This window comes from Callithrix jacchus, chromosome X (assembly GCF_049354715.1).
Source record: "Callithrix jacchus isolate 240 chromosome X, calJac240_pri, whole genome shotgun sequence".
NCBI classification, from domain to species: Eukaryota; Metazoa; Chordata; class Mammalia; order Primates; family Cebidae; genus Callithrix; species Callithrix jacchus.
Window position 1 is genome coordinate 125,995,917 of NC_133524.1, and position 18,116 is coordinate 126,014,032.

An 18,116-nucleotide genomic window follows, 5' to 3' on the forward strand; every position below is an offset into this window, starting at 1 on the left:
GCAAAATGGTGATTTTCTAATTCCATCATTCCATCCATGTTTCTTAGCTAGAATTTTTCTGCAAGACTTTTTTTAAATTTTATTTTTTCCTTTTTTTTCTTTTTCCTGAGATGGAAGGAAGCCAACAACTTTTTTTTAAATTTTTTGAGATGGAGTCTCACTCTGTCACCCAGGCTGGAATGCAATGGCATGATCTCACCTCACTGCAACCTCCACCTCCCAGATTCAAGCAATTCTCTGCCTTAGCTTCCCTGGTAGCTGGGATTACAGGTACACACCATCATGCCCAGCTATTTTTTGTATTTTTAGTAGAGTCGGGGTTTTGCCATATTGGCCAGGCTAGTCTCGAACTACTGACCTCAGGTGATCTGCCCCCCTTGGCCTCCCAAAGTGCTGGGATTACAGGCGTGAGCCACTGCGCCCTGCCAAGGACAACTTTTTCTCATTTAGTGGGGCTGTTCGGCTATTCTGAAAAACAGGCAATTTTCTTCTAAACAAGACACTGGGAAGTTTCAACCATTATTTCTGTTCATGTTCCATTCTAAAGGACTTCGTTCCATGGCTGTATCTAGCTTCAAGAAAGTCTGGGAAATGGAGTGTCTAACTGAGGGACCATGTTCCCACTAAAACTCTAGTTATTGAACAAGGGGAGAGTAGATTTTGGGAGACAACTAATAATGTACCATGCTACCCAGACCTACTGGGTCATCTAAACTAGACACCTAGATCATATTTGATTCTTCTGTATCTTTGCTTCCTTCTAGTATTAGATTCGGTATCCAGTTTGCCAATTTTGCCTCATCTATATTTCTCAACTTTGTCCTTTCCCCACCATTCTTGTTGTAGGGCTTCATCGCAGTAGCCTCCTAACTTGTCCCTTCACCCTAGTGTGTACTCCACTCCCTCAACCGATCACCAGACTGAAGCTAGAGTGATCTATCTAAATCCATGTCTGATCTACTATGTATTGCTTCTTTGCCTTTGCTCATGTAACACTTTCTTTCTGGAATATCTCTCATTTTCCTGGTGAATTTGTCCTTCAAGACTAGGCTCATACACAGGGCCAGGACTAGGGCAAAACAAGTAAGACAGTCCACTTTGATGCAGATTGTGAGAAGGTACCACAAAACTCAGTAATCAACATAAACAACATTTGTATGTAGTATTTTTAAACTATCAAAATTAATGCAAAAAATTCACAATGAACAAAATACCAAAATTTCATATAACTCATCTCATTCACCTCACCCTAATCCTGGCCCTGTTGGGTCCTAGCTTTAGTTAAATTTGATATTTGATTCATCATGGCATTTTGTGGATTAATTTTGGTTAAAAAATATCATATTGAGACATCATTTATCTTGCTTACTGAGGTTTTCTTGTACTCCCTTACATTTCATGCCTAAGGAAAGTACTTCACTTGCCTCGCGCTAGTTCCAGTGTTGCTCAGGAATCACCTCCTTAAAGACGTGTTCTACTCACCGTAGTGTATTAGTAGTTTTGATTTGTCTTTGTGATAGTTTGTATCTCAATTTAATGGATTTAGGTTTGTAAAATATTTCAAAACTCTTAATAGAACAGTTAACTCTCTACATGCCATTTCATGACTTACCAAAGATATTTGTTGAAACCTAGAATGGTCACGTGGTGCTTCATAAAAATCAAGCCTACATTTGGGCCACTAGTATTTAGTGACTGATTACTAAGGCTGTATATGTGCAGAGTCTGTGGGAAATTTACCAAACCTTTTACGTGGCCATTTAATGCTATCTTTCCTTTCTTGCATCTCTCAAAGGCCGCTTGGCAGAATGTAATATCATGCTTTTATAAATAAAACTCAAGGTCTCATAAACATAAAATTATATTTAAAAAATTTTTCCTTTTTGTAAGTATGTAAGCAATGCATGTTTAATGTAGAAAAATATGGAAGGCAGAAAAAACACAGAAGAGAAAAATGCTTGCTTGTAGCCTCATCACTCAGACATAAGCCACTGTCAGTATTTGGTTTTATATGTTCATCTTGTCTCCTTGCTGTGCTTATGGATATTTGTAAGTTTACATGTTTTTAATAAAAATGATATAGTACTTTGCAATCTTTTCTTTCCGGTTAGCAATTAATTTTTGATGTCTTTCAGTGTCAGCGAATACCATCCCACAACACAATTTTATGATTCTATTAAATAAATGTGTAACCAATCTGTGTAGTTGTTGCTTCGGATATTGTTTCTCGTTTTTCATTAAATGAGTCATTTTTTTACTCTTCCTGAGTACTTATTCTTTATTTTCCCCAAATTTTCTTCTAGCTCCAGAAATAATAGACTTAGTGTGAGGAATGTGAGGCCGATGAAAATCATCTTTATAAAATACACTTTGACACAAAGTATATTCTTTTTCTACACAGTTTAAGTATTTTCATCATAATAGCAGATATTTTTCTGGGATTCCCAAATATGGTTGTATAAATTTTAGATGAATTTAAAATGAATTCAGCATTTTGGTTCTCTGTGACAAAATAAAATGTTCACCTCTTTTCGTTTTAGATTCGAATGCAGGCTCAAGGCAGCTTGTTCCAAGGGAGCATGATTGGAAGCTTTATTGACATATACCAACAGGAAGGCACCAGAGGTCTGTGGAGGGTAAGTACTCTTTTCCTGGGATTATTCTACACTCCCAGTTCCTATAATTTGCAAGGAATACTTTTTTGATATAAAGCCATAAAATTGTGAATTATAATCCAAAAACTAAAGTAAGAAACTCCTCATCTCCTTTGAAAGGCCCAAAACTTATCATTGGCCTTTTATTTCTGCATCATATTTGGGGATTGTGTAGGTGGGGAAAGTTATTACATTATTTGAGATGGCCATTTTGATCTAGTTCACAGTGAATGTGGTTGTTCTGTACTAACACGATGATGTGTGTCTTTTTTTTTTTTTTTTTTGAGACGGAGTCTTGCTCTGTTGCTAGGCTGGAGTGCAGTGGCATAATTTCGGCTCACTGCAACCTCTGTCTCCCAGGTTCAAGTGATTCCCCTGCCTCAGCTTCCTGAGTAGCAGGGACTACAGGTGCAAGCCACCATGCCCAGCTAATTTTTTGTATTTTAGGAGACATGGGGTTTCACCATGACCAGGATGGTCTTGATCTCCTGACCTCGTGATTGCCCACCTCGGCCTCCCAAAGTGCTGGGATTACAGGTGTGAGCCACTGCGCCCGGCCCCGATGTGTGTCTTTTTAATGCTTATGTTCAAAACCTGTTAATGGCTGAATGTGGTGGCACGTGCCTGTCATCCCAGCACTTTGGGAGGCCAAGGCAGGTAGATCATTGAGGTCAGGAGTTCGAGACCAGCCTAGCCAACATGGTAAAACCCTATCTCTACTAAAAATACAAAAATTAGCTGGGTGTGGTGGTGCAAGCCTGTAGTCCCAGCTACTCAGGAGGCTGAGGCAGGAGAATTGCTTGAACTCTGGAGGTAGAGGTTGCAGTGAGCTGAGATCATGCCACTACACTCCAGTCTGGGTGACAGGGCGAGACTCCATCTCAAAAAAATAAAACTGTTATCTTAAACAATTTTTTACCTAAAAAGTATAACATGTACTGTAAAATATTGAGAAAATATAGAAAAGTAAAAAGAAAAAACATCCAGTAGTCCCACTGCCTAGAGATAATCTGTTAAACATTTTGTCATATTATCTTTCAGTCTTCTATCTATACTTTGCTTTTTGGTTGTCATTGTTGCTATAACTTTTTAATCCTTAAGTATTATAATATTAATAAGATTATTAGTAGAATATGCAGAGAGAGTGGAATGGGAAATCTATTAGTATACTTTTAAATAAAAATGAGAGCTTTGCTATTTTTCTTCCTTTATAATCTTTTGTAGCATAAAAATTTTCAAGCATAAGGAAAGATGGAAAGACTAGAACTATGAAATACATATCCATAAGCTGGATTTGAAGACTGTTAAAGTTTGGTCGTATTTGCTTTATTTGTTTATGTGTTTATATTCTCTCTCTCTGTTTCTCTCTTTCTCTTTCTCTCTCTCTCTCTCTCTCTCTGTCTCTCTCTGTTTCTCTCTCTTACTCTTTCTCTCTCTCTCTCTCTCTCTCTCTCTCTTTAGCTAAGCTAAATGAAAGTAGGTTGCAGACATCATGGCACTCAACTAAATACTTCATTATGCATCTCCTTAGAATAAGGATATTCTACCCAATAACAATACCATTATCGTATCTAAGAAAGTGAACAAGTTTGTAATACCTAATATCTAGCCTATATTAAAATTTCCTGTTAATGTGACCAGGCTTATTTCCTTCCTTCCTTCTGTCCATCCGTCCATCCGTCTGTCTGTCTGCCCATCCTTTCTCTCTCTTTTCTCTTTTTCTCCTCCCTTCCCCTCCCCTTCTTTTTGAGGCAGGGTTTTGCTTTGTTGCCTAGGTTGGTCTTGATCTTCTGGCTTCAGGTGATCCTCTGGCCTTAGCCTCCCAATGTTTTGAGCTTACGGATGTGAGCTACCATGCCTGGCCAGGCTAGTTTTCTTATAAAATAATTCCTCATGGTGTTTAACTTGTTTATCTTTCGTATTTCCTATAAACTGTAAGTAGGGTCCATTAGCTTGATTAGATTCATGTTAAACATTTTTGGTAAGGGTGCTTCATAGGTGAAGCTGTGTATTTGATACTGCATCACAGCAGGAGGCACATAATAGTAGGATGTCTCATGATTAGTGGTGCCAAGTTTGATTCCTTGGTAAGATGATATCCACCAGATCTAGCCATTGTAAAAGAAAGCTTTTTCCCTCCTTTGCAATTAGCAAGTAATCTGGGGGGTGGTAATATTCTAGTAACATGCATATATCCTAATATCTAATCACCTTTCATCTAACTAATGGTCTTTGCATCCATTAATGATCCTTGAGGTTTGCTTTTTGGTAACAGCAGGGTACACTTTCGTGATATGTCTAATTTAAAGCCAGAAAAATATAACTAACTAGAACTTTTTTACAAACTGTTGACAAGGAACAAACATAGAGGAATAAATAGAATTAGAGATTTTTTCACAGGAGTATGGCTACTGTGTTTTTTATTGTAGTAAACAGTAGTCATAGAATTTACCATCTTAACCGTTTTTGATGGTTCAGTAGTGTTACGTACATTCACATTGTTTTACAACCGATTTCCATAACTCTTTAGGTTTTGTGAAACTGAAACTGTACTCATTAAACAACCCCCCATTTCTCCTTCCCCTAGCCCCTGGCAACCCCCATTCTATTTTCTGGGTCTCTATGAATTTGACTAACATAGGTACCTCATGTAAGTGGAATTATATGATGTTTATCTTTTTGTGACTGGCTGAATTTACTTAACATAATGTTCTCAAGGTTTATCCATGTGGTAGCATGTGTCAGAATTTCCTTCCTTTTTAAGGCTGAATGATATTCCATTGTATGTATATACCACATTTTGTTTATCCATTCAACCATTGACATTTGAATGGCTTCTGCCTTTTGCCTATTGTGAATAACGCTAATGTATAAATGGGTGTGCAAATATCTTTTTTCGACCCTGCTTTCAATTCTTTTGGTTATATAGCCAAAGTGGAATTGCTGGATTGTATGGTCAGTCTATGTTTATTTTTTGAGAAACTGAACGTAACTGTTTTTATGATCCAGGCTACTTACATGATCTAGCACCTAACATGAAGAGGCAAAGTACGTTGTTTAATCTATTCTTCTGAGACAGACATGTTTTATTTGCATGTTTAAAATATAGGACTTATTTTTTCATTTCAGTAAGAAAATATGTTTGCATTTTGCTTCAAACATGTGCTCATCTTAGTCTGTTTTATTTTCCTGCTCTGATTGTATCATGGGTACTGAAATCATTATACTTTCTTCCTAACTTCATTGTAAGAAAAAATAGCACGAATACAATAACAAAGTATAACTGGCGCTTACCACAAAGTTGGAGAGAGAGTAGTGTGGTGGAGACTGTGGTGCTGGAGAGCACAGTCCCCGTTGAGAGAGGACAGCTACTCCTTAGCTCCAACCCATTGCTGCCATGCGTTGATGGTGAGCCCAGTGTGGTCAGATTTTCTGATCTTTCAAAAGAAGCTAGAAATCTGCATTTCTGTGTGTAATACCCTGATTTTTACACATTAACAGCCGATTTAGTCTTTTGGAAACACTGTGGGCCACTCAAAACATGTCTGTAGCCTGATTTGGGCTCCAGTTTGGGGCTTTACTGTTCACCAAATCAGTCTTCTGTGAAGGGCACCCTCTTTATGAGAAGCAGGTTGAAGAGCCAGCAAGGAAGGCACCCTTTGGCTAGCCAGCCATACATATCAGTCAAGCATCTTCGCACAGCTATGTCATTTCCACTTCATTATTTTTTTTGAGTGAAAGCGAACTTATTAAGAAAGTAAAGGAATGAAGGATGGCTACTCCATAGACAGAGCAGCCCCACTTTATAAAATGAGTTTGGGAACTTAGAGATAATTGAAAACTTTTTAATATAGTAGTTATCCCAGAAAGCGTATGTCCCCATGGTATGTTATTTTCAATTTTAAGTGACACCTAAACACAATTATAAAAGTAAAACATTCATTGTGAACACGTAAGAAGAAATAGGCATAAATATGAAAATTAACATCTCTTACCCTAATACCAGAGGAGAAAAATATTTTGATGTATTTCATTATAATACTTTCTAAGAATTCGGCATGTGTGTGTATACCTTTTCCCCTGAAGATGGAATAATACTATATATAATTTTATACCTTGCTTTATTTAACATGATAGCATAAGCATTTTCTTGTGTCATTAATATTCTTCAAAAATGTGACTTTGAATGCTCTAGCAACCCTGTGTTGTAACATGGGTTGTGACAGGAGCATCGTGCTAGTGAGTGAAACACTGGTAATGTTACCACAGCAGGACATCTAAGCGAAAGACCACTTTCCCTTGGCTTTTCCTCTTGCTTCTTCATACCTTTGCTGTCACTCTAGTGTTTGTCCTTTCTGCACATCTGAAAATTCTGTGAATTAAACTTGGAAGCTCTCTTCTCCCCACTGATTTTTACTTCATGATTTTATTTATAACAGCTTTATTGGGATAATTCACATCTTATAATGATAATTCCCAATAATTCTTTATTGGGATAATTCACATAAAATTCACTGTCTTTAAAGTACACAATTTGTTTTTAGTATATTCATAGATTTGTGCAGCCATTACCACTGTCTAAGTTTAGAACATTTTCATTACCAGAAAGAAACCCTTACCCTTTACTCGTCACTTCTCATTTCCCCCAGCCCTCCTAGCTGTAAACAACTCCTACTACTCTACTTTCTATCTCTATAGATTTGCCTGTTCTAGGTATTTCATGTAAATGGAATCAGGCAATATGTAGACTTTTGTGACTGGCTTCTTCCATTTAGCATGCTGATTTTAGGGTTCATCTTTGTTGCAGCATGTATCAGTATTTTATTCTTTTTTATGGCTGAGTATTAATTCCATTATGTGGATATACCACACTGTGTTTATCCCTTCAACAATTAATGAACATTTGGGTTCTTTGTACATTTTGGCTATCATGAATAATACCACTATGAACATTTCTGTATACATTTTGGTGTGAACATATATTTTCAGTTCTCTTGGGTATATACCTAGGTGTATTATTGCTCGCTCATATGGTAATCTGTGTTTAACTTTTTGAGGAAATGCTAAATTGTTTTCCACAGTGGCTGCCCCATTTTAAATTCCCACTGACAGTGTATAAGGGTTTTAATTTCTTCACATCCTCACCAACAGTTACACTTTTACTTTTTTTTTTTCTTTGAAGCAGGATCTTGCCATGTCATGTCACCTAAGGAGGAATGCAGTGGTGCGATCATGGCTCACTGCAGCCTCAACCTCCCAGGCTCAGATAATCCTCCCACCTCAGCATCTCAAGTAGCTGTGACTACAAGCACATGCCACCATGCCTGGCTAATTTAAAAAAAATTTTTAAGAGATAGAGTCTTACTGTGTTTCCAAGGTTTGTCTGGACCTCCTGCTTAAGTGATCCTCCTGCCTCAGCCTCCAAAAGTGCTGGGACTACAGGCATGAGCCATGGCACCTGGCCTTCTTTTACTTAAAAGAAAAATCATTATAGCCATCCTAGTAGGTATGAAGTAGTACGTTACGTCCTTATGGTTTTGATTTGCATTTCCCTAGTGAGTAATGATGTTTAGCATCTTTTCATGTGCTTATTGGCCATTTGTGTATCTTTTTTGAAGGAAATATCTTCAGGTCTTTTGGCCATTTTAAAATTGGATTGTTTGCCTTTTTTGTTGTAAGAGTTCTTTATATATTCTGGACACTAGTCCCTTATCAGATGTATGATTGGCAGATGTTTTTTTCCATTGTGTCTGTTGACTCTTTACTTTCTGGTGGTGTCTTGAGTCACAGAAGTTTTTAATTGTGATGAAGTCCAACTGTTTTTTTTTTCCTTTGTCTCTTGTGCTTTGGGTATCATATCAATTATTTTATTTTTAGCATAGCAAATGAATTAGAAATTTATAAATGTTCCATTATTAGTCATTGATTTGAAGAGTGACCTCTGTACTTCAGACTTGTATTTTTCTGTTGCTTTTCAACTCCTGACCTATTTTGTTCACTCTAAGACATCATTCCCTTTGTATTTCCTTGGTGCCTAATGTCACTTGTGTTTCATAGGGTGTGGTTCCAACTGCTCAGCGTGCTGCCATTGTTGTGGGAGTAGAGCTGCCAGTTTATGATATTACTAAGAAGCACTTAATATTGTCAGGAATGATGGGAGACACCATTTTGACTCACTTCGTGTAAGTAGGATGGGATGTGCTCATTTCATTTCCAGCATTTTGAGCACAAAACGCCTCTTTTACTGAAATCCTCAGGTGGAATTCAATAACTGGTATGTATGATCTAAATTCCCTTGTCTCTCCTATTATAAGAGCTTCAAGCTTTGTGAACACTTAATACTTCACAGAAATCCTAGGTGCTATGGGGGCTTGGGTACTTGGGAACATTGTCTAATATAGCAGCCTATCAGAGGTCTATTTGATTTATATTTAGCCATACACAGCCTCTGTATCTAATAAGCACATCTATTATTTGCTTTGGTTAATTTTGTTTGAGAAAGCAAACTTTTCTCAATGGGAATCAAAAAAAGGGGTAAAATTTTATGAGGTCTGTGAAACTTAAGCACAGTTTTTTGGCTAAAGACTGTTGATAATGTCATTTTACATTTTCTTTGTCTTGCAGCCTTTCTGATATTTTGTTACTAAAATGCATTTGGTATATGATGCTGTGGTTTGAAAAATTAATGTAACTAATTGATGGTACATGACACTTTCTACTTCGGAATCTTGTTAGCTTTAGAAGGTCTCCTTTAAAAAAGAGGCTGAGTTTCAGATTGAAAACTGAAGGGATGACCGTTAAATGATGTCTCTTTAGAAAAATGTCCTTTCTCTTTAGATTCTAGTGAAAGGCCAAGTGCCAGGTTTTATTTGATGGGTCTGAGTTATTGTACAGTTTATGTTTGGCCTAATTTCTGTTTAAGTGGGCAGGGAGTGGGAGAGGGGCAATCTGCCTTCTTAAAGTTTTCCTTTTAGTTCCAGCTTTACGTGTGGTTTGGCTGGGGCTCTGGCCTCCAACCCGGTTGATGTGGTGCGAACTCGCATGATGAACCAGAGGGCAATCGTGGGACATGTGGATCTCTATAAGGGCACCGTTGATGGTATTTTAAAGGTAAATACAGTGTGGATTTGGGTTACAATTTGGTTTTCTTTGATGTCTTAGACCTCCCTTCAGTTCTTATTATTAGTTGCTACATACCATTTGGAAGGTGAAAGAATCATATTTTTTAGTAGCTTCTCAGTCATTCCCAGGTAGAAAAGCTGTCTCCTTAGCAGTCTGCTAATTTCCAGTGATACTTAATGTAATTATTTCCATTCGAATGCTTTAGAATTCAGGATACTTTTATTAATAGTATCATGTAGAATTATTGATAGAAAAGACAGCATATCCCCAATTTGCCTACTTCATATGACACAGAGACCCTGCAATAGAAAATCCAATACTTAAGGAAAAAAAAACCTGTACTTTATTTCAGTTCAGGATGGTGCTGTTGTTCACTTTGGCTTTGAAAGTTTCTGCTGTTGTGTTTGTAGGAACTGAATAGTCTAAAAGTATTACATAATTCCTGCTGGTATTATTGCTACCGAAAACAAATTGAGGCTAAAATATGATGTTGCCATATGGTTTCTCTCCTGTTACCAGTTTTGTTTAACAACTATTGTATATCAGTCACCATTTTAGTATTTACAGAGAAATTACAGATATTACAAAAGTACTGTAGGTATATATGCAGATAATCAGTATAGCCTGATAAGTGATAAACTCTGACTTCTCAATTTGGAAGCATTGAGGTAGGCTCCCTGTAGATGGTGGCATCTTGAATAAGAATAAGTGGCATCCACTGAGTTCTTTATTGTGTGTCAGGAACTGTCCTAATGAGACTTACGTGTATTAATTCATTAAATCCTCACCATGACCCCACGGGGTACACACTGAAGCACTGAAAGATTAAGTAAGCTGCCTGAGGTTTCACAGCTACTAAATGGGAGAGCTGGAATTTAAACTCAGATCATTTGGCCTCAAACTGACATTCTTTACCTCTACACTACGGTGCTTTCCTCATATTGGTGGCCAAGGGTTAGATTAAAAAGGATACTGAATGCTATATTGAGGTGCTTGGACTTTTTTTTAAGTTGTCAGGGAGCTATTGAAAGTTTTTAATCAGGTTAGCTTTGCATTTTAAATAGATCACTTTGGCTTTGTGGAGACTGGATCTAACACAGTGGTTCCTCATCTTGGGTACGCATTGGAATCACTTGGCGGAATTTCTCAGCTCTCTCCTCTATCTTAGACCAATTAACTTAACCTGGGGAGTAAGGTCCAGGTGTCAACATTTTAAACTATATCAGGTGACTGCAATGTTCATCCAAGTTTGAAGACTACTAAGGGGATAAGCCTGGAGCAGTAGTTCTTAAAAGTTTAACATGCATCAGAATCATCTGGAGCGCTTGTTAAGCTGCAGTTCACTTGGACCCATCTCCGGATTCTGATTTAGTAAGTATGGAGTGGGGCCTGGAAATTTGCATTTTTAACAGATTCCCAGGCAATACTGATGTTGCTAGTCTGGAGACCACACTTTGAGAATCACTGACCTACAGTTAGGGAAGCTGATTAGAAGGCTCTTGTTATCTGAGAAAGACAGGGGATGAAGGCCTGAACTTGAGCAAGACATTGGAGATGTAGAAGGTGGGACAGAGTTCAGAATGAATTAGTTGATAGAGTCAACAGGATTTGGTTGACTGGATGTGGAGAGGTGTGGGAGAAAGGAGGTGTCAAAGATAATCTGGGTTTTTGGAGTTGGTGACCAGATGGTGACATTCATTGACAGAGGCATCACAAGAAGAGGAGCAGGTCTTGTGGGAGACATCAACTCAGTTTGATGTGCATGAGAAAAATCCAGTGGATACATTTGGATATTCTAGCCCTGACTCAAGAGAGTGTTCATGGATATAGATAAACACGCATGGAGTCATTACTACACAGGTGGTACATAACTGTGCCGAAAGTTGACCAAGAAGAGTAGGTAGAGGAGTTCACAACCTTTTTACCTTCCCAGCATACTGGAGTAATATAAAATTCTTTCCTGTAAATAATGACTGACTGAGGCAGCAGTTCTCAGACCCTGGAAAGTATTGTTTGGCAAAAGCCCACATCAGTATTTCTGCATTTGGCAATCACTGGTGTAGAGGGAAGAGCACTAGGGCAAGGAAAGAACACTGCAGAATACCAATTTTTAAGGTCTTGGCAGATGAGGAACCTAGGAAAGACACCAAAGGCGAGGAAACTTAGGAGAGAGTAGTGTCATGGGAGCCAAAGGAGTTAATGTGTTTATTTATTTATTGTACTTTAGGTTCTGCAGTACATGTGCAGATCATGAGGGATCGTTGCATAGGTACAAAGATGGCAATGTGGTTTGCTGCCTCCATCCCCTTCGTCACCTACATCTGGCATTTCTCCCCATGTTATCCCTCCCCGACCTCCCCACCCTCCCTATTGTCCCTCCTTTGGCCCCCTCCAACAGACCCCAGTGTATGATCCCTGTGTTCTCATTGTTCAACACCCGCCTATGAGTGAGAACATGTGGTGTTTGATTTTCTGTTCTTGTGTCAGTTTGCTAAAAATGATGGTTTCCAGATTCATCCATGTTCCTACAAAGGACACGAACTCATCATTTTTTATGGCTGCATAGTATTCCATGGTGTATATGTGCCACATTTTCCTTGTCCAGTCTATCATTGATGGGCATTTGGGTTGGTTCCAGGTCTTTGCTATTGTAAATAGTTCCACTGTGAACATATGTGTTTATGTGTCTTTATAATAGAATGATTTATAATCCTTTGGGTATATACCCAGTAATGGGATTGCTGGGTCAAATGGAATTTTTATTTCTAGGTCCTTGAGGAATCACCACACTGTCTTCCACAATGGTTGAACTAGTTTACATTCCCACCAACAGTGTAAAAGTGTTCCTATTTCTCCACATCCTCTCCAGCATCTGTTGTCTCCAGTTTTTTTTAATGATCACCATTCTTGCTGGTGTGAGGTGATATCTCAATGTGGTTTTGATTTGCATTTCTCTAATGACAAGTGATGATGGGCATCTTTTCATATGTTTGTTGGCCTCATAAATGTCTTCTTTTGAAAAGTGTTTATATCCTTCACCCATGTTTGAATGGGTTTGTTTATTTTTTTCTTGTAATTCTGTTTTAGTTATTTGTAGATTCTGGATATCAGCCCTTTGTCAGATGGGTAGATTGCAAAAATTTTTTCCACTCTGTTGGTTGCCAGTTCATGCTAATGATTCTTTTGCTGTGCAGAAGCTCTGGAGTTTAATTAGGTTCCATTTGTCTATTTTGGCTTTTGTTGCCAATGCTTTTAGTGTTTTAGTCATGAGGTTCTTGCCTATACCTATGTCCTGAATGGTTTTATCTAGGTTTTCTTCTAGAGTTTTTATGGTGTTAGGTCTTATGTTTAAATCTTCAAAACATCTGGAGTTAATTTTAGTGTAAGGTGTCAGGAAGGGGTCCAGTTTCTCCTTTCTGCACACTGCTAGCCAGTTTTCCCAACATCATTTATTAAACAGGGAATCCTTTCCCCATTGCTTGTTTTTGTCAGGTTTGTCAAAGATCAGATGGTGGCCTTGCTTTCAAGGCTTCTGTTCTTTTCCATTTGTCTGTAACTCTGTTTTGGTACAAGTACCATGCTGTTTTGATTACTGTAGCCTTGTAGTGTAGTTTGAAATCAGGTAGCATGATGCCTCCAGCTTTGTTCTTTTTGCTCAGGATTTTCTTGGCTATGCAGTCTCTCTTTTGGTTCCATATGAAATTTAAGATGGTTTTTTCCAGTTCTGTGAAGAAGGTAATTGGTAGCTTGATAGGGATAGAATTGAATCTATTAATTACTTGGGGCAGTATGGCCATTTTGATGATATTGATTCTTCCTAACCATGAACATGCAATGTTTCTCCATCTGTTTGTGTCCTCTCTTATTTCCTTGATCAGTGGTTTGTAGTTCTCCTTGAAGAGGTCCTTTACATCCTCTTTTAGTTGTATTCCTAGGAATTTTATTCACTTTGTAGCAACTGTGAATGGGAGTTGGCTCATGATTTGGCTCTCTGTTAGTCTGTTATTGGTGTATAGAAATGCTTGTGATTTCTGCACATTGATTTTGTATCCTGAGACTTTGCTGAAGTTGCTCATCTGTTTAAGGAGATTTTGGGCTGAGATGATGACACACACACACACACACACACACACATACACACACACACACATGTGCATGCATGTACAATTGAGACAGATATTAGAAAAATGTATCCTGAGACTTTGCTGAAGTTGCTTATCAGTTTCAGGAGATTTTGGGCTGAGACGATGGGGTCTTCTAGATATACAATCATGTCGTCTGCAAATAGAGACAATTTGACTTCCTTCTTTCCTAATTGAATACCCTTTTTTACTTGCCTAATTGCTCTGGCTAGAACTTCCAATACTTTATTGAATAGGAGTGGTGAGAGAGGGCATCCTTGTCTAGTGCCGGATTTCAAAGGGAATGCTTCCAGTTTTTGCCCATTCAGTATGATATTGGCTGTAGGTTTGTCATAAATAGCTTTTATTTTGAGATATGTTCCTTTGATACCTGGTTTATTGAGAGTTTTTAGCATAAAGGGCTGTTGAATTTTGTCGACGGCCTTCTCTGCATCTATTGAGATAATCGTGTTTTTTGTCTTTGGTTCTGTTTATGTGGTGGATTACGTTTATAGACTTGCGTATGTTGAACCAGCCTTGTATCTCAGGATGCAACCTACTTGATCATGATGGATAAGCTTTTTGATGTGCTGTTGCAATCGGTTTGCCAGCATTTTATTGAAGATTTTTGTATCTATGTTCATCATGGATATTGGCCTGATGAAGTTTTCTTTTTTTGTTGAGTCTCTGCTGGGTTTTGGTATCAGGATGATGTTGGTCTCATAAAACGATTTGGGAAGGATTCCCTCTTTTTGTATTGTTTGGAATAGTTTCAGAAGGAATGGTACCAGCTCCTCTTTGTACGTCTGGTAGAATTCAGCTGTGAACCCGTCTGGACCTGGACTTTTTTTGGTTGGTAGGCCATTAATTGCTGCCTCAACTTCAGCCCTTGTTATTGGTCTGTTCAAGGTTTCAGCTTCTTCCTGGTTTAGGCTTGGGAGGCTGCAAGTGTCCAGGAATTTATCCGTTTCTTCCAGATTTACTGGTTTATGTGCATAGAGTTGCTTGTAGTGATCTCTGATGGTAGTTTGTATTTCTGAGGAATCGGTGGTGATATGCCTTTTTGTTTTTTATTGCATCTATTTGATTCTTCTCCCTTTTCTTTTTTATTAATTTGGCTAGCAGTCTGTCTATTTTATTGATTTTTTTAAAAAAACAGCTCCTGGATTTATTGATTTTTTGAAGGGTTTTTATGTCTCTATCCCTTTCAGTTCTGCTCTGATCTTAGTTATTTCTTGACTTCTGCTAGCTTTTGAGTTTTTTTTTATCTTGCTTCTCTAGCTCTTTCAATTTTGACAATAGGGTGTTGATTTTAGATCTTTCCTTGCTTCTCTGGTTGGCATTTATTGCTCTAAATTGCCCTCTAGACACTGCTTTAAATATGTCCCAGAGATTCTGGCACATTGTGTCTTTGTTCTTGTTGTTTTCAAAGAACATCTTTATTTCTGCCTTCATTTCATTGTTTATCCAGTTGACATTCAGGAGAGGGTTGTTCAGTTTCCATGAAGTTGTGTGGTTCTGAGTCAGTTTTTTTAATCCTGAGTTCTAATTTGATTGCCCTGTGGACTGTTTGTTATGATTTCTGTTCTTTTGCATTTGCTGAAGAGTGATTTACTTCCAATGATGTGGTCAGTTTTGGAGTAGGTGCAATGTAGTGCTGGGAAGAATGTATATTCTGTGGATTTGGGGTGGAGAGTTCTGTAGATGTCTATTAGGTCTGCTTGGTCCAGATCTCAGTTCAAGTCCTGGATATCCTTGTTAATTTTCTGTCTCATTGATCTGTCTAATATTGACAGTGGAGTGTTAAAGTCTCCCACTATTATTGAGTGGGAGTCTAAGTCTCTTTGTAGGTCATTAAGAACTTGCTTTATGTACCTGGGTGCTCCTGTATTGGGTTCGTATATATTTAGGATTGTTAGCTCTTCTTTTTCCATTGATCCTTTTACCATTATGTAATGCCCTTCTTTGTCTCTTTTCATCTTTGTTGGTTTAAAGTCTGTTTTTATCAGAAACAAGGATGGCAATTCCTGCTTTTTTTTTGCTGTCCATTTGCTTGATAAATCTTCCTCCATCCCTTTATTTTGAGCCTATGTGTGTCCTTTTATGAGAGATGGGTTTCCTGAACACAGCACACTGATGGGTCTTGACTTTTTATCCAATTTTCCAGTCTTCATCTTTTGATTGGGGCATTTAGCCCATTTACATTTAAGGTTAATATTGTTATGTGTGAATTTGATCCTGCCATTTTGATTCTAGCTGGATGTTTTGCCCATTAGTTGATGCATTTTCTTCATTGTGTTGATAGTATTTACCATTTGGTATGTTTTTGCAGTGGCTAGTACTGGTTGTTCCTTTCCTTGTTCAGTGCTTCTTTCAGGAGCTCTTGTAAGGCAGACCTGGTGGTGACAAAATCTCTCGTCAATTGCTTATCCATAAAGGATTTTATTTCTCCTTTGCTTGTGAAGCTTAGTTTGGCTGGATATGAAATTCTAGGTTGAAAGTTATTTTCTTTAAGAATGTTGAATAGGGGCCCCCACTCTCTTCTGGCTTGTGGGGTTTCTGTGGAGAGATCTGCTGTGAGTCTGATGGTATAAGCCGATCTTTCTCTCTGGCTGCTGTTAGCATTTTTTCCTTCATTTCAACCCTGGTGAATCTGATGATCATGTGCCTTGTGGTTGCTCTTCTTGCGGAATATCTTTGTGGTGTTCTCTGTATTTCCTGGACTTGAATGGTGGCCTACCTTGGTAGGTTGGGGAAGTTCTCCTGGATAATATCCTGAAGAATGTTTTCCAGCTTGGATTCATTCTCTCTGTCACATTCAGGTACACCTATCAAACATAGATTAGGTCTTTTCACATAATCCCATATTTCTTGGAGGCTTTGTTTATTTCTTTTCACTCTTTTTCTCTATTCTTGCCTTCTCATTTTATTTCATTGAGTTGATCTTCAATCTCTGTTATCCTTCTGCTTGGTCGATTCAGCTATTGAAACTTGTATATGCTTCATGAAGTTCTTGTGCTGTGTTTTTCAGCTCCATCAAGTCATTTATATTCTTCTCTAAGCTGTTTATTCTAGTTAGCATCTCATCTAACCTTTTTTCTAGGTTCTTAGTTTCTTTACATTGGGTTAGCACATGTTCTTTTAGGTCTAAGAAGTTTGTTATCCTCTGAAGCCTGTTTCTGTCAATTCATCAGATTTGTTCTCCATCCATCTTTGATCCCTAGCTGGTGAGGAGTTGTGATCCCATGGAGGAGGAGAGGCGTTCTGGTTTTTGGTGTTTTCATCCTTTTTGTGCTAGTTTCTTCCCATCTTAGTGGCTTTATCTACCTGTGGTCTTTGTAGTTGGTGACTTTCGGATGGGGTTTCTAAGTGGATGTCCTTTTTGTTGACGTTGAAGCTATTTCTTTCTGTTTCTTCGTTTTCCTTCTAACAGGTCTCTCTGCTGCAGGACTGCTGGAGGTCCACTCCAGACCCTGCTTGCCTGGGGATCACCTGCAGGGGCTGTAGAACAGTAAGGGTTGCTGCCGGTTTCTTCTTCTGTTATCTTCATCCCAGAAGGGTACCTGCCAGATGTCGGCCTGAGCTCTCCTTTATGAGATGTCTCTTTGGGTATATGGGGGTTGGGGAGTTGCTTGAGGAGAAAGTCTGTCCCTTATAGGAGCTCAAATGCTGTGCTGGGTGCTCAGTTGTTCTGTGCAGAGCTGCTGGGCAGGTACCTTTAAGTCTGCTGCAGTGGAACTCATAACCGCTTCTTTTCCCACATGCTCTGTCCTAGGAAGGTTGGCTTTATTTATAAGTTCCTGAGGTGCTGCTGCCTTTTTTCAGAGATGCCCTTCCCTGCATGGAGTAGTCTTGTCACAGTCTGCCAGCAGAGGTGTTGCTGAACTGCTACAGGTTCTGCCCAGTTGCTGTGTGAACTGCCTCAGTAGTGGTGGACGCCCTTCCCCCCAGTGAGCTGGGCTGTCCCAGGTCCAGCTGTGCTTGCTGGGAAACTCTCAGTCCAGAGCATTTCACATTGCTAGTTTTGTGGGGGTGGTATCTGCAGAGCCAGATTGCCTGGCTCCCTGTCTCCGCCCCCTCCCTTTCAGTTGAATGGGTGGCTCTGTCTTCCAGGCGTTCCAGGCGCCAGTTGAAACGGCCACCCAGATTTGTGTGAGTTTCTGTATGCCAACCCGCAGCATCAGCTGTGCTGAAAACTTGTGGCACTTTTCAGCCCAGG

At 38.8% G+C, this 18,116-nt stretch overlaps 1 protein-coding gene across 5 annotated transcripts in view; it reads left to right on the forward strand.

Annotated features, from left to right (window-relative positions):
- The window catches only part of SLC25A14 (solute carrier family 25 member 14), a 39,782-nt gene that overhangs the window by 16,740 nt on the left and 4,926 nt on the right, over positions 1-18,116 (forward strand). For all 5 annotated transcript variants that reach the window (XM_002763257.7, XM_008989882.6, XM_017968687.5 and 2 more), the window contains 3 exons: positions 2,541-2,636; positions 8,712-8,836; positions 9,629-9,764. In XM_002763257.7, the coding sequence (XP_002763303.1) occupies positions 2,541-2,636; positions 8,712-8,836; positions 9,629-9,764 (357 nt within the window). The remainder of the gene's footprint in view (positions 1-2,540; positions 2,637-8,711; positions 8,837-9,628; positions 9,765-18,116) is intronic.